This window comes from Nilaparvata lugens, unplaced genomic scaffold (assembly GCF_014356525.2).
Source record: "Nilaparvata lugens isolate BPH unplaced genomic scaffold, ASM1435652v1 scaffold7363, whole genome shotgun sequence".
NCBI classification, from domain to species: Eukaryota; Metazoa; Arthropoda; class Insecta; order Hemiptera; family Delphacidae; genus Nilaparvata; species Nilaparvata lugens.
Window position 1 is genome coordinate 1 of NW_024093112.1, and position 14,039 is coordinate 14,039.

Sequence of the window (14,039 nt, forward strand, 5' to 3'; positions counted from 1 at the left end):
ACTAAGTAATTAGGGTAGTAGACATAAAGTTTGTTTGCAGCTTGTGGTATGGCCTCTTTCTGTGATCCTTTTTGAACATGACCAGAGAGTATGGTATTTAGATCTTATCAGTTAAATTCTCAAAGGAGATATCAGCTTATAATTCCATGTTTGTTACCTGCTATTTAAATTCTACATTTCCAATAGTCTGTATTATATTTTCATGTTCTGCTGTTCTGTGTATTTTTTAAAATCTTGTGTCAGATATTTTTAGTGGGTGTTTTGATTCTCTAAATTATCTTCATATCATCTCTTATTTGCGCCCTCAAAAATTGGCACCCTGGTAAATGCCCGTCTGCCCATTTATAGACCGGGGCCTGCTGTTCATGACCATGGTCCATGACAAGGTCAAGGTCAAAGTTGAGGTCAAGGTCAATCAAGGCCACCAAAACCTTGTCTAAACTAACTTTTTTAATTTTTTCTACCTTGACCTTATTTTTGATGTGTTTTGAGTTTTGACCTTGAAATCGACCTTGACCTTGATCTTGATCCTGGCCTTGACCTTGACCTAGTTAGGTTAGGTTTGGCCAGGTTTTCATGACTGTTTGACCTTGGCCCTGACCTTTGACCTTGACCTTGACATTTCATGCTACTAATGTTACATCAATTTATTATGTATTTATTCGATCTATTTTCAAACAGGAATCGTCACATGTAGGGCCGGCATTTATGTGCTGGTGGGAACATTAATGTATTGGATTCATTTGTTTTCATCCAGGAATCGGTCACATGGTAGGAGCCGGCATCTATTACTGGTGGGAACAGTGGCAAAGACCAGGCTGGTCCAGGAATCATAATTTCGTTCCTGATAGCCGCCTGACGTCTATGTTGGCAGCACTGTGCTATGCGGAGTTCGGCACTCGCATCCCCAAAGCTGGCTCAGCATATGTCTACACATATGTCAGTGTGGGCGAATTCTGGGCTTTGTCATTGGATGGAATCTTATATTGGAACATATGATTGGTGAGTGGTTATTTCAGGTTGTTGCTATTTCAACTCCTTCTCCTCCTCCTATGTTCCTCCTCTCCTCCTACTCCTCCTCCTTCACCTCCTTCTCCTCCTTCTCCTCCTCCTCCTACTTCTTCTCCTCCCACTCCTCCTTCTCCTCCTTCTCCTCGTTCTACTCCTTCTCCTCCACCCTTCTTCTTCTTTTTCTTCTTCTTCTCTGCTCCTCTTTCTTCTTCTTCTTCCTTTTCTTCTTCTTATTCTTCTTCTTCTCCTTCTTCACACTTTCTACTCAATCCTACTCTCTTCCACTCTCTTCTTCTCTTTACTCTACTTCTCCTCTCTCTCTTTACCGGTCGTGTGCTGATTGGAAGGATATAATTTTATATCCTTCTAAGAGAATCGACAATTATTTGTTGAAACACCGCCGTTTATAAGTCACATCACATTATTTATTATCGTATCCTGATTGCTTTCAATCTTCACTCTCAATGATTAATTATTTATACTTTGTAAAATTAGTTGAATAATTAGCATTATGTCATCTGAAGTAAATTAGTGTATAAGCTAGTAAATATTGTAACATGAAGAGCTCTAATCTAATCTACAAAAAAAACTCCAATCCAATTCTCCTCCTCATGATCGTCATATTGTTCTTCTTCCCCTTATTCGCCTCCTCCTACTCCTCCGCATCCCTCATAAGTACTAATTTTCTTCCTCTTCGTTCATCTCCTCTTCTTACTCCTCCTCTCCTCCTTCTTCTCCTCTACGACTTCTTCTCTTCTTCTCTCTCCTCTCCTCCTTTTCCTCCGTCTCCTCCTTCTCCTTCTTCTCCTCTTTCTCCTCCTTCTCCTCCTTCACCTCCTTCACCTCCTTCTCCTCCTTCTCCTCCTACTTCTCCACCTACTCCTTCCAAGCTTTTTTTTCCTTCCCCTTCTTCTCAACTTCTCCTTCAATTTGCCTCCACCTTCACCTAATACTTCTCCACCGGTTACTTCTCCTCGTTCTTCCACTCCTCACTCTCCTCCTCATGGTTCTGTTTCTCCACCCTTCTCTCTCCACCTCATGCTTCTGTTTCTCCACCTCCTTCTCCCCCTCTCATCCTCCACCCCCTCCTCTTCCCCTTCATTACCTCCTCCTTGCTTTTCCATTCTCTTGCTCTTCTTTCTTCTCATCCTCGACCGCTTTATTTTAATTTTGTCCATATGAATTCAACCAGATAACAAAACTTGACTGACATCAGGTGTCTAATCTTATAGAATTTATAAGGATGACAAATCGTATGTCCAAAAAACGATGTGTGTGTATAACTGGCTTTTCTCAAAAGATCTATATCAAGCCATAACTGGAAACTTCAATATAATTATTATAATATTATTTCAATCAATAATGATCTTGTCAATCAATAAATGAATTATAAGATTGATGAGGCTGTTCGACCCACTCTTTTTTTTTTAATTGGATAATCTTTTCCAATATAATTATTGACAAGATCATTATAAGAGTGAGAAAATGGCAACTGTAATTTTCAAGTTGTCTAATAAGCGAGTTATGGTTGTTGAAGTGCTAAACTCCGTTTTCTTTTCCAGATCATAAATACGGTTTCCAATTCTCCATTGAGTTTATTTCAATACATTCAGTATTTTTTTTTTTCAAAATCTTTTTTTTTAAATCAGTGTTTTTTTGACAATTTCTTAGTCTTTTCATTCAACATTCAGTATATCTTTGGCTTTGTTTTAATATGCTTTATTCGCGATTTATGCCAAAATAGACAAGTTATCAAATTTGCAAAAAATGTTACTTTTTTATTCATGAAGGATATGGGGAATAACATGTTTCAGTTTGGAAAGATACATTTTTTGCATTCTTAAGAGAAGTTCTGATAATATTGAAAACGTTTATGATCTGGAAAGAAAACGGAATTAACACTTTACAACCCATAACTCGCTTATTAGACCACTTACAATAACATCATTGCCACTTTTTCTCCTTTTATAATGATCTTAACAATAATAATCATATTGAAAAAGATGATCCAATTTGAATAGAAAAAAGTGTACTGAACAGTCTTAATTGATGAATAGATAAATAAATAAATGAATCAATCTTGTCTATTTCAGGAGCGGCCTCAGTTGCCAGAGCTTGGAGTGGTTACATAGACTCTATGTTGGGGAATGTGGTATCTCACACTATAATGGACACTGTCGGAGGTCTACATGAAGGACTACTGGGCCAATATCCCGACTTCCTCGCTTTTGCATTCTGTATAGCCTACGCCTGTGTGCTGGGTCAGTGGTTCGGATAACACCTTATTTTCTATTATACATTCTTGACCTACCGCAGTCGCGCTTTTGTAGAAGTACAACTAGTCCAGTCAATATAGACATAAGAACGGGGGTTGCTTGCAATTTATATTGTTTCTATTTGGGTGCATAAGAGAGTCCAGACCAATTTCTTCATGCAAAATTCCCTTGTGCTAGATACAGAGTGGCCCAAAAACCTCGTATTTTCGGCTCATTCTCCAGTTTTCAACTATTTCTGCCAAACATCGTAATCGGACAGAAAAATTTGCTCTCGCCTTTTTCTAGAATAATATTTCATATTATGAAATTCTGAATTAAATGAGATCATTCGGAACTCTCTATCTCCAATGAGTACTGAGTTATGATTTACAAAAATGAGTGAAATTTGAAGAAAAAAATCAATTTTGATGAATTTTAGTATTTGATCAACAATATCTTCTGAACAAAATCGGAAGATATTGTTGATCAAAATCTAAAATTCATCAAAAATGATTTTCTCTTCAAATTTCACTCATTTTTGAAAATCATAACTCAGTATTTATGGAGATAGAGAGTTCCGAATGATCTCATTTTATTTAGAATTTCATATTCTAGAAAAAAGGCAAGGAGAGCAAATTTTTCTGTCCGATTACGATGTTTGGCAGAAATAGTTGAAAACTGGAAATGAGCCGAAAATACAAGGTTTTTGGGTCACTCTGTATCTAGCGCAAGGAAATTGCATGAAGAAATTGGTTCTGGACTTCTCTTATGTACCCAAATAATATATTAAAAATCAGAACTACAATATAAATTGCATGCACCTATGTATATAGTGACTGGACTAAACAAATTTGATATGGATTTTCGTTTAATAATAATTACAACGTATTGATTCAGTAGAACCACAGAGTATGAACAATAGATAGCACAAGAAGATAAAATGTTGTTAATGTTCCAAATTTTGGACATCTGGATATCCCCATAGCCTACTATAGATAGAGCCATGATATCCCCATCAAAGGGGATGAATCGAAAAACTGTTGTAATTGCTAGCAATAATTCTCCAGTTGACCAAGGCTCAACTGACACTTATGTAACTCAAGTCGAGAAGAGACTCGACTCTACTAGTAGTTCTGTGAACAGTAGACCTCACGCAGTATTCTCACCTGAAATACAGCAATAGACTGGCTTCTCCACACATCTGTGTAATCACTGTCAGCTGATTTATGATGAATAATTCTATAGTCTGATTTTTACTCTAATATTGGCGTATGAAGGAGGCTCCTTTTTCCTTTTATATTATCCTTGAAACGCAAATTTTCCAAAAACCTAGAATATACGTCGACGCGCAATTAAAAAGGAACATGCTGTCAAATTTCATGAAAATCTATTACCGTGTTTCGACGTAAATGTGCAACATATAAACATTTAAATATTCAAACATTTAAACATTTAACCATTTGAACATTAGGAGAAATGCCGAACCGTCTACTTGAATCTTAGACCTCACTTCGCTCGGTCAATTAGTAAGAAGAGTATATAACTGTACGAGATACAGTGAATAAGTATAATAATGATTATGCAGAAGAATAGAAGAAAGACAAAATAGCTGACCGGGATCACATCCATATAAAGTTCAAGGAGTGCAAAAGATGGTGGAGATGAACTCCTCCAGTAATAGTATCTTACGTCACAAGGACGGGAACTAGTAGAAATCATGTGTTTTCAATAATGGTGACAGTTGCGGAGACTAGAATCGACTGGTCTGAGTGTCACCATTTGGAAACACATGCTCTCCACTAGAGTCCAGTCTCTTCTCGACCTGATTCGCTTAAGTGTGAGTTACAGCCGCTTTCCGAGCTCGGGATTTAACTTAGTTCTAGATTTTGAACAGGGCATATCTCCTTGTACTATCTTTTCTCTATGGAAGGATAATATCAGAGAAAACTCCTATAATTGCTATTCTGTGATAATATATATATAATAGAGATTAAGAGATTGGTTCTCATTTCAATTACCATGAACTATCTCTATGTTAACAGGACGGGCGTCAATTCTCATCGTGGATTAACAGCGGTTTAACGCTGGTTAATTTGATCGTTATCACCTTTGTGGTGGTACTGGATTCTACTACGCTGACTTCGCCAACTGGACTAACTATGGATTTTTACCTTATGGGTACTCGGGCGTTATTGCTGGTATGTAAATATCTAAAATACTAGTAGTTATGTGAACAGTAGACCTCACGCAGTATTCCTCATCCACAAGTACCTGATTGAAACTATAGACCTCATACAAATACAGCAATAGACTGGCTTCTCCACACATCGTGAATCACTTGTCAGCTGATTTATGATGAATAATTCAGATGGTTTTTTCAGTCTGATTTTTACTCTAATATTAGCGTATGAGGAGGCTCTTTCTCCTTTTATAATATCCTTGAGATGCACCATTTCCAAAAACCTTGTATATACGTCGACGCGCATTAAAAAAGGAACATACTGTCAAATTTCATGAAAATCTATTTCGCCGTAATGCGCAACATATAAACATTAAGGAAAATGCCAAACCGTCGACTTGAATCTTAGACCTCACTTCGTTCGGTCAATAAGCCAGTTAATTCCTCTATTATAATATAGACTAGCCGGTAACCCGTGCTCCGCCTAATCAAGACTTGACAAACTGAAAACTTGACCGAGTGAGATCTTGAAGAGTTTGAAATAGGTCTATAACTATCCTCGGTAAATTGAGAATATATAATGCAAAATGTCAAGTTAATCAGTTGAGTAGTTGAGACGCGATGATGCGTCATTCGTGAATTTCCTATCACGTACATGTATTTGCCATTTTTTCATCTATTACAATATATAGATTTCAATCAATTCAAATTTAATTCTATTAAAATAATACTCAATTTATTTCTGTTTGTAAAAGAATCTGAAAATTAAAATTCAAAATATTCTCTATTTTCTTTTTTAGGGGCTGCCACCTGTTTCTATGCATTCGTTGGATTCGACAGTATTGCAACTTCAGGAGAAGAAGCTAAAAACCCACAATTCTCCATTCCAGTGGCAACTATACTATCCCTATCTCTGGTGTGTCTTGGTAAGTAGGCGCATAGAGGAAAGATAGCATGAAAAGATATCCGATGGCTTGTAGAATTCATTCAAAGTTTGGAAGTTTTGTATCATATTATGTTGTTGTGTATGAATTTGAGATGATACTGTATCAAATTGTGGTGATACTGTATCATGTGTGGTGATACTGTATCATTTATGTTGATAGCATAGAGAAAAAGTACGGTCCCATGGCTTGTCGAAATTCATTCAAAGTTCGAAAGTTTCGTATCAAATTATGGTGTTGTGTATCAAGTTGACATGATACGGTATCAAATTGTGGTGATACTGTATCATGTGTGGTGATACTGTATCATATTGTGATGATACTGTATCATTTATGGTGATACCATAGAGAAAAGATAACATAAAAAGATATGCCATGGTTTGTAGAATTCAATCAAAGTTTGGAAAGTTTGTATCAAATTATGGTGTCGTGTATCAAGTTGACATGATACTGTATCATATTGTGTTGATACTGTATCATGTTGTGGTGATTCTGTATCACTTATGGTGATAGCATAGAGAAAAGATAGCATAAGAAAATATCCCATGGTTTGTAGAATTCATTCAAAGTTTGAAAGTTTTTTATCAAATTATGGTGTTGTGTATCAAGTTGAGATGATACTGTATCACATTGCGTTGATACTGTATCATAATGTGTTGATACTGTATCATTTACGGTATCATTAATGATAGCCCCTGGTGTGGAACTTTCATGTGCAATGCCACTGTTGAATTTTCATGAATTTTCAAAAAAAGTCACGGTTGAATTTCCATGATTTTCCCAACTAAGGCTAGGCACACCAGTTAGTCAAAACATGACTAGTCACGTTTAGTCACAATACTTCACATTGTTGCCTATGGCACAACTCACACTGATTAGTCATTGGCAATTAGACATGTTATTATTATTGCACGAAAATCCAAATTAAATACTGTAATTCACCCCGAAGACTTCTGCTACTGAAAATATTGGAATATACGGAATTTCCATCTTGCTGTTTACCCTGTTGTCAATATTTGCAGTAGCAGAAGTCTTCGGGGTGAATTACAGCATTTAATTTGGATTCTCGTTTAATAATAATTATTATTTCATTAGCATTTGAATAATTGCAATATCTCAGTAATTTCAATCTGTTGAATTAGACAATGTCTTCATAAGCAACTATGTGAAGTATTGTGACTAAACTTGAGTACCTAGTCTTGTCTTGACTAACTGTTGTGTGCCTAGCCTAACTTGTTACGTTCTCACACTTTTCAATAGTTTTTTTTTTAGATTTTTTCAATTTCGTATAAATATTTCCCAAATTTTTCCCAGGTTACGTTCTAGTAAGTGGCGTTCTAACCCTGGTGGTACCCTATTCAGAGATAGAGCCGACATCTGCTCTTTCCAGTGCTTTTGGCTCACTTCATCTGCCCTGGGCCCAGGTGAGATAAGATAAGTTAAAATAAGATAAGATGAGATATTTATTCAACACAGCATGATATTATAGATACAGTACCCTACATAGCAGAATAATATTCTTGAAGATATTATCTTCAATCAAAATGAAATGAAGAAGTTAAAGGAATAGATGATTTTGATACAGAATAGAAATTGGAGTGATCCGTGGTCTAGTGGATAGAGTGCTTGCGTAGCAGTATAGAGATCCCGGGTTCGAACCCCTCTCATTACCAAAAGTTTTTCAACCAGATCACTCCCGTGTTATCGGATGGGCACGTCAAACTGTCGGTCCCGGCTGAATTATGACAGTCGTAAGGCCCATTGACGGCTTCCTTAAATGATATATTCAGGAGGTGGGACCTTCCCGCAAGGGACTCCCCAACAAAAGCCATACGAATTTACTTTTACTTCAAGAGAAATTGAATGGCAAAAACCTTACATCGATATCTCAAACTGTTTCAAAGATATTCGCATTTGAAGATACTAATAAATCATACAAAAATGAAATGAATGAGTACACATTGAGAATCCAAAAAATCTAAACTATCAAATTCGCTTACATAAAGTTCGTGTTGCTGAACATATTTATAGTAACATCTTTAAGGGTGAAGCCACACGTAGCGTTTTTTTTTCTCAGGTGTTTTGATACTAGTCGGCAGGGCAGGAAGCTCTCCGATTGGGTTAGCGTTTGGGAATCAGCTGATAATTATCAGTCTATCGGAGAGCTTCCTGCCCTGCCGACTCGTCTCGAAACGCCTGAGAAAACGCCTTGTGTAGCTTGCCTCTAACACTTTGAACAGTAGAGTTAGATATGTCCGATTTTTAATGTAGGTATTCACTGAATTCATATTATTTACTTTTCCCTATAGGACTATCAGTCTCATTCGAAACAAGTTCAAAAGTATCTTTGAGGGTTGATTTCCGAGCTCGGGATTTAGCTAAGTTCTAGACTTTAAACAGCTGGAGTCAGAAAATTTGCTTTCCGAAACAAGGGGTAGTCACAGTTTTTATGATATTTATCTGAAAGCTATGGTTGCTGTTAGAGTAGTAGGCTAATATCGGGGGACCAAGCTTTGCTCTGGAGTGTAAAAGCATATAGAAAATTTGTAACCAAAGATTGAATTTATTCATTTATTTATTCATTTTCTCAGTCGTACAATTATTTTTACAGTCATATGAGGAGGCACAACAGGCTTATGCCCAAAACTGTCCCTTTTCGAATTTATACTACAGTCCAAATCAAAATCTAGGTTAAGCTACTATCACTCATCAAAATAACAATTTATTCACACTTCAAAAAACAAACCCATCATCAATTACAAATTGATATACTATGAATTCAATTTAGAATGATATACTATGTTTGCTACAATAATTTTTAATATACTATATAGGCTACTATTCTACACTAACAGCATCTAGTTTCTATTTGGACTTTCTGAAGTAAACATGTTGTCTAAAAAAAGATAAATAAAGAAAACAAGTTTTTTTGCTGAATTTTTCTTCTCGTGAGATCAGCTGAATGACTCCACACATGTACTCGTTCACTTACTTCCATTACGGTATCGACAGACGACAAATTCCCAGCTGTTTTCCAGGACGTATTTATCCTTTCAATGTCCTCAGCGAGTTTCCCAGGGTTAGACCTAGTGCAATCGAATTTTCATATCATAAACCTCTTTGATCCAAATTTCGTGAGAATCGTTGGAGCCGTTTTCGAGATCCGGTCACATATACAGATAAATATATAAAAACATAAAAACATCTAAACAGAAATTGCTCGTTTAATAGTATAGTATACTCCTCTAAATCTAATTCTGTTATCAATTATTTAAAGAAACTTCTCTTCAGTTGACTAGCTGAGGTTTAGATTTTTTTTTATGTTTGCATGTATTGGCACAGTTTTTTTGTCAATCATTATTTTATTCTATTCCATATTCAATTTGTCCGAATAGTGCAACTTAAAAGTCTTGTTACATATAATATTATTAGTACCCTTTTCTTTTTTTTCTTGATACATGACTACAGCTAGATTCAGAATACTAGTAGTTCCGTGAACAGTAGACCTCGCGCTCAGTAAGTTACATTGACCTGTTGTTATGTTTTCTCAAAAATTAATAAATAATTTAATAGTTTAAAATGTCTAGGAAAAATCCTAAATAAATATAGAGCTTTCTGTCCTATAGTACCGTGACATTCGTCCCGGAATGTGAGTGTGAGCGCTGTTATCAGGTCTGGCTGCAACTGTCTACAACGTTCATGGAAAGATACAACTTTCAAGATGTTCGATGTTTTTGAACGGGTAGTATTATAGTCCACTAGACAACTGATTTATATGAATAATTCTATAGTCTGATTTTCACGGTAATATTGGCATATGGAGGAGGCTCCTTTTTCATTTTATATTATCCTTGAAATGCAAAATTTCCAAACCTTGTATATACGTCGCGCGCAATTTGAAAAGGAAAAGGTCCTGTCAAATTCATGAAAATCTATTACCGCGTTTCGCCGTAAATGCGCAACATAGAAACATTTAAACATTAAGAAAAATGCCAAACCGTCGACTTGAATGTTAGACCTCATTTCACTCGGTCAATAAAGTTAGCACCTGATTAACATTGGTGTTGCTATCCTTGTCTGTCATTCAACAAAGCAGATAGCTCTATCCTTTTCTACAAAAATGAATGGAATATGAATGAATATGTATTTGTTTATAGGTGTTCATAGGAGTAGGAGCTCTATGCGGCATGACGACTACCCTGCTGGGTTCCCGTTTCGCACTGCCACGCTGCATGTAGCCCATGGCACAGGATGTCTGCTCTTTTCCTGCGCTTCACACGTGTTAACAAGGCCACGCAGGTCGGTACAATTCTCAAAAAATTGCAGTATTGCGAGGTATATTCCTAATTGGATTTTCGATTTTTTTCAATTTTTTCTTGTAAGCTTGAATTTTTTTTCTTGTTGGTGTAATTTTTTGTAAGGAGTGATAGCAGTTTTCATCTTCTTCTTCTGTCGTCTTGTTCTACTTGGTTCTTCTTCTTCTTCTTCATCATCTTCTTCTTCTATTTCTTCTTCTCCTTCTCCTTCTCTGACTCCTCCTCCTCCTTCTCGCACCCCACCCCACCTCCTTCTCCTGCTCCTTATACTTCTCCTACCCCACCTTCTTCACCTCCTTTGCCTTCTTCAACCGAATTTCAAAGCAAAAATTCATTAAATCGATTTCATTTTCTGTCAACAGGTCCCTCTACTGAACCTAGCAGTATCAGGCATTCTTCTTCTTCTTCTTCTTCTCCGTTCCTCTTCTACTTCTTCTCCGTTCTTCTTCTTCTTCTTCTTCTCCTTCTTCTTCCTCCTCTTCTTCTTGTCACTCATCTCTTCTCCTCCTCTTCCTCCTCCTCATCTCTTCTCCTCCTCCTCCTTCTCATCCTTTTCATTCTTGACTTGCTCCTTCTTCCTCTTAAACCGAATTTCAAAGCAGAAATTCATTGACAATCAATTTTATTGTCTGCTCACAGGTCCCTCTACTGAACCGGCAGTATCAGGCATCCTAACAGCTGTTATCGCACTCCTATTCGCCTTGAAGTTGGTGGAGTTCATGTCTATCGGCACCCTGCTGGCCTACACCATCGTCAGTGCATCAGTCATCACCCTCCGCTACCGGCCTGAGGTTCTGCTGCTCTCTCACAGGAAACAGCTCATTGTCAGATCTGGCTGACTCTGCTCCATTTGCTAACGTAAGTAATATCTACACTAATAGTATATTACATCACAAGGACGGAAGGGGCCTTTTGCAGGCGAGAATGATGTTTCTGTTGAGGCGTACATCACAAAAAACGGGAAGGGGCCTTTTGCAGGCGAGAATTTTGTTTCTAAAGTGCGAGATAAATTACTTTCATCTTGAAGAGGAGAAACCCATTTCTCCCTCCACAGTTTTGTAGCATAGACAGAGACGGACATCCTGTGCACAATTGATGCGCCGTGTCATTTTGCTTCATGTCTTGTGATTGAAACATCTCTGTAACATACACAAACCAATATACCTGTTACGCAGTACACTATTTGGAACATTGCCAGCAATAGATGGAGGAGTGTTGCTGCGTCCCTTTACAAAGCTCTCTCACTCAGACACAAAAGAAGGAATGCTGCTAGGTAGTGGGAGGATAGAGCATTGGACCTCTCCATCTTTGAGAAAGAGCTGTGTTAAAGTATTTTATCTCGCACTTTAGTTGAGGTGTACATCACAAAAAGGAAGAGGATTATGTTTCTAGTCGAGGCGATAGCCGAGATCGAATTTCATTCCGGAGCACTGCAGAGACATTCACATCCAAGTAACGTCATAGAGAAATGATAGCGTAAGTAGATATCCCATGGTATAGGGCGTTTATGTTGCAACTTTTACTGTTATCCCAAGCCGATAGTTCACTTGTTCTTTCCTATGCAGCTGTGTGATGCTGGTAGTATCTCAAATTGTGCTGTTCCTACACTCTCACCCCAATGAAACAGTAAAAATTTACAATAATCAGCTTGAGATACAGTTAAAGTTGCAACATAATTCCCTATACCAGGATATCCCACGTACGCTATTGTTTCTCTATGGTAATGTACACTATTTCATGTCATAATAATTTACATAAGAATAATTGAGAAATAGAAAACATCACCTGCATGTGCTGAAGTTACTATAGTGAGGTCCACGTTATAATGGCAGTGGAAAAAGATAGAAGAATAGCAATGCTGATTTTCTGCATTGATTAATTATATTTCTACACTGTAAAAAACATAATTGGCATCATTGTGGACCTAGAAAAGGATAGTACCACCGGCTTTGTCGAATAATAGACAAGGATAGCAAAACCAAAGTTTATAAAATACTGTCATTATAATGTGGATCTTACTATAGTCGAGGCATTAGCCGAGACTAGAATTTTATTCAAGCACTGCAAAAGACATTCACGTCCAAGTAATGTACATTATTTTTGTCCTAATAATCTAAAGAAGAATAATTGAGAAATAGAAAACATTACCTGCTTGTGATGAAGTTACTACATGCATTCTATAAACATAACCTAGTTTACAATAATTCCAAATCAGGATTTTTGTGGAAGTTGACAAAACTTTCACCTTGAGCACTGAAGGTAGTTTTTTTGTAGCAGTTTTGCTGTTCCTATTTTGGAACTGGGAAACATACTCGACTGTAAAGAATACATATATATATATATATGGGCTCATTACAGTAGAGCAAGTTCATGTGTGTGGGGCTGTGTCAAAATTATGAATCAGCTGTTGAACTTTTGTAACCATTCAATCAGGTACTTAGTGCCAGTTGCAAAAAAGCCAAGCTATTTTCAATCCTGATTAATTCCAGTAGATACATCTTTTTGAAATTGTCTTCTTTGTTTTGGCTCAAGTGAAATTAATCAGGATCAAAATTTAACCGGCTTTTGTGCAACTGGGGTTTTGTTGGGGAAATTTTTGCATTCCTCTGGGAATTAATCTCAATTTACTGTGATTAGATAGGACATTTCAGTATGAATGTTATTATAAGTTCTTCTTTCGTAATAAATTTCTTATGCTTTTGTACTCCAGAGTGAAGCTTGGTCCCCGATATTATTACATAATAGTGGGAATTATACCCATTACTTTGATGAATTCATTATTACTATTATTGAATACTATTATTATCAATCATACTAATATATATGGAAATGTATTAAATTATCACATTATGGATCATTCCTCAGTCGTCGAACCTATGGACCAAGCGCGAGCATTTGCCTTTTATGTCATATACCGTCGACACAACTTATGAAATTTATAAAAGCTTGATAGCTTGAATAGTGATCTGATATTTGTTACACGTTTTTATTCTAAGACATAATATGTCTTGTAGACTAATTTTTAATGTTTCTTCAACGACAGGAAAACTTTGGTTTTTCAAAGGTATCTTACTCCCTTATTTGGGGTATTTCCAGAAATCAAGATAAATAACCTACCAAATCTCCTACACGAATACAGTGTAAGTGTATTATAATAGCTAGAGTACTTACGTACTGTATAGTACAGTACCTGTTCGTTTTTACCGTATAATTATATGATAATAGAAAGCTTTATTAAAAAACAGCCATAACTTCCTTGTTTTCGGATATTTCGAAACGGGACTTACGCTTTAAAGAATTTGGGGTCGCTGAATCCAAATCCGAAATCAGAAAT

The 14,039-nt window shown here is 36.6% G+C and overlaps 1 protein-coding gene across 1 annotated transcript; it reads left to right on the forward strand.

Annotated features, from left to right (window-relative positions):
• Positions 1-757: 757 nt before the first annotated feature.
• On the forward strand, positions 758-10,627 carry LOC120356642 (cationic amino acid transporter 3-like; the record flags this gene model as incomplete). The annotated part of the gene is made up of 5 exons (XM_039445597.1): positions 758-943; positions 3,105-3,272; positions 6,246-6,371; positions 7,704-7,813; positions 10,547-10,627. Coding segments are annotated over 5 exons (671 nt in total), but the record flags the coding sequence as incomplete, so codon positions are not given.
• Between the last annotated feature and the right edge of the window lie 3,412 nt (positions 10,628-14,039).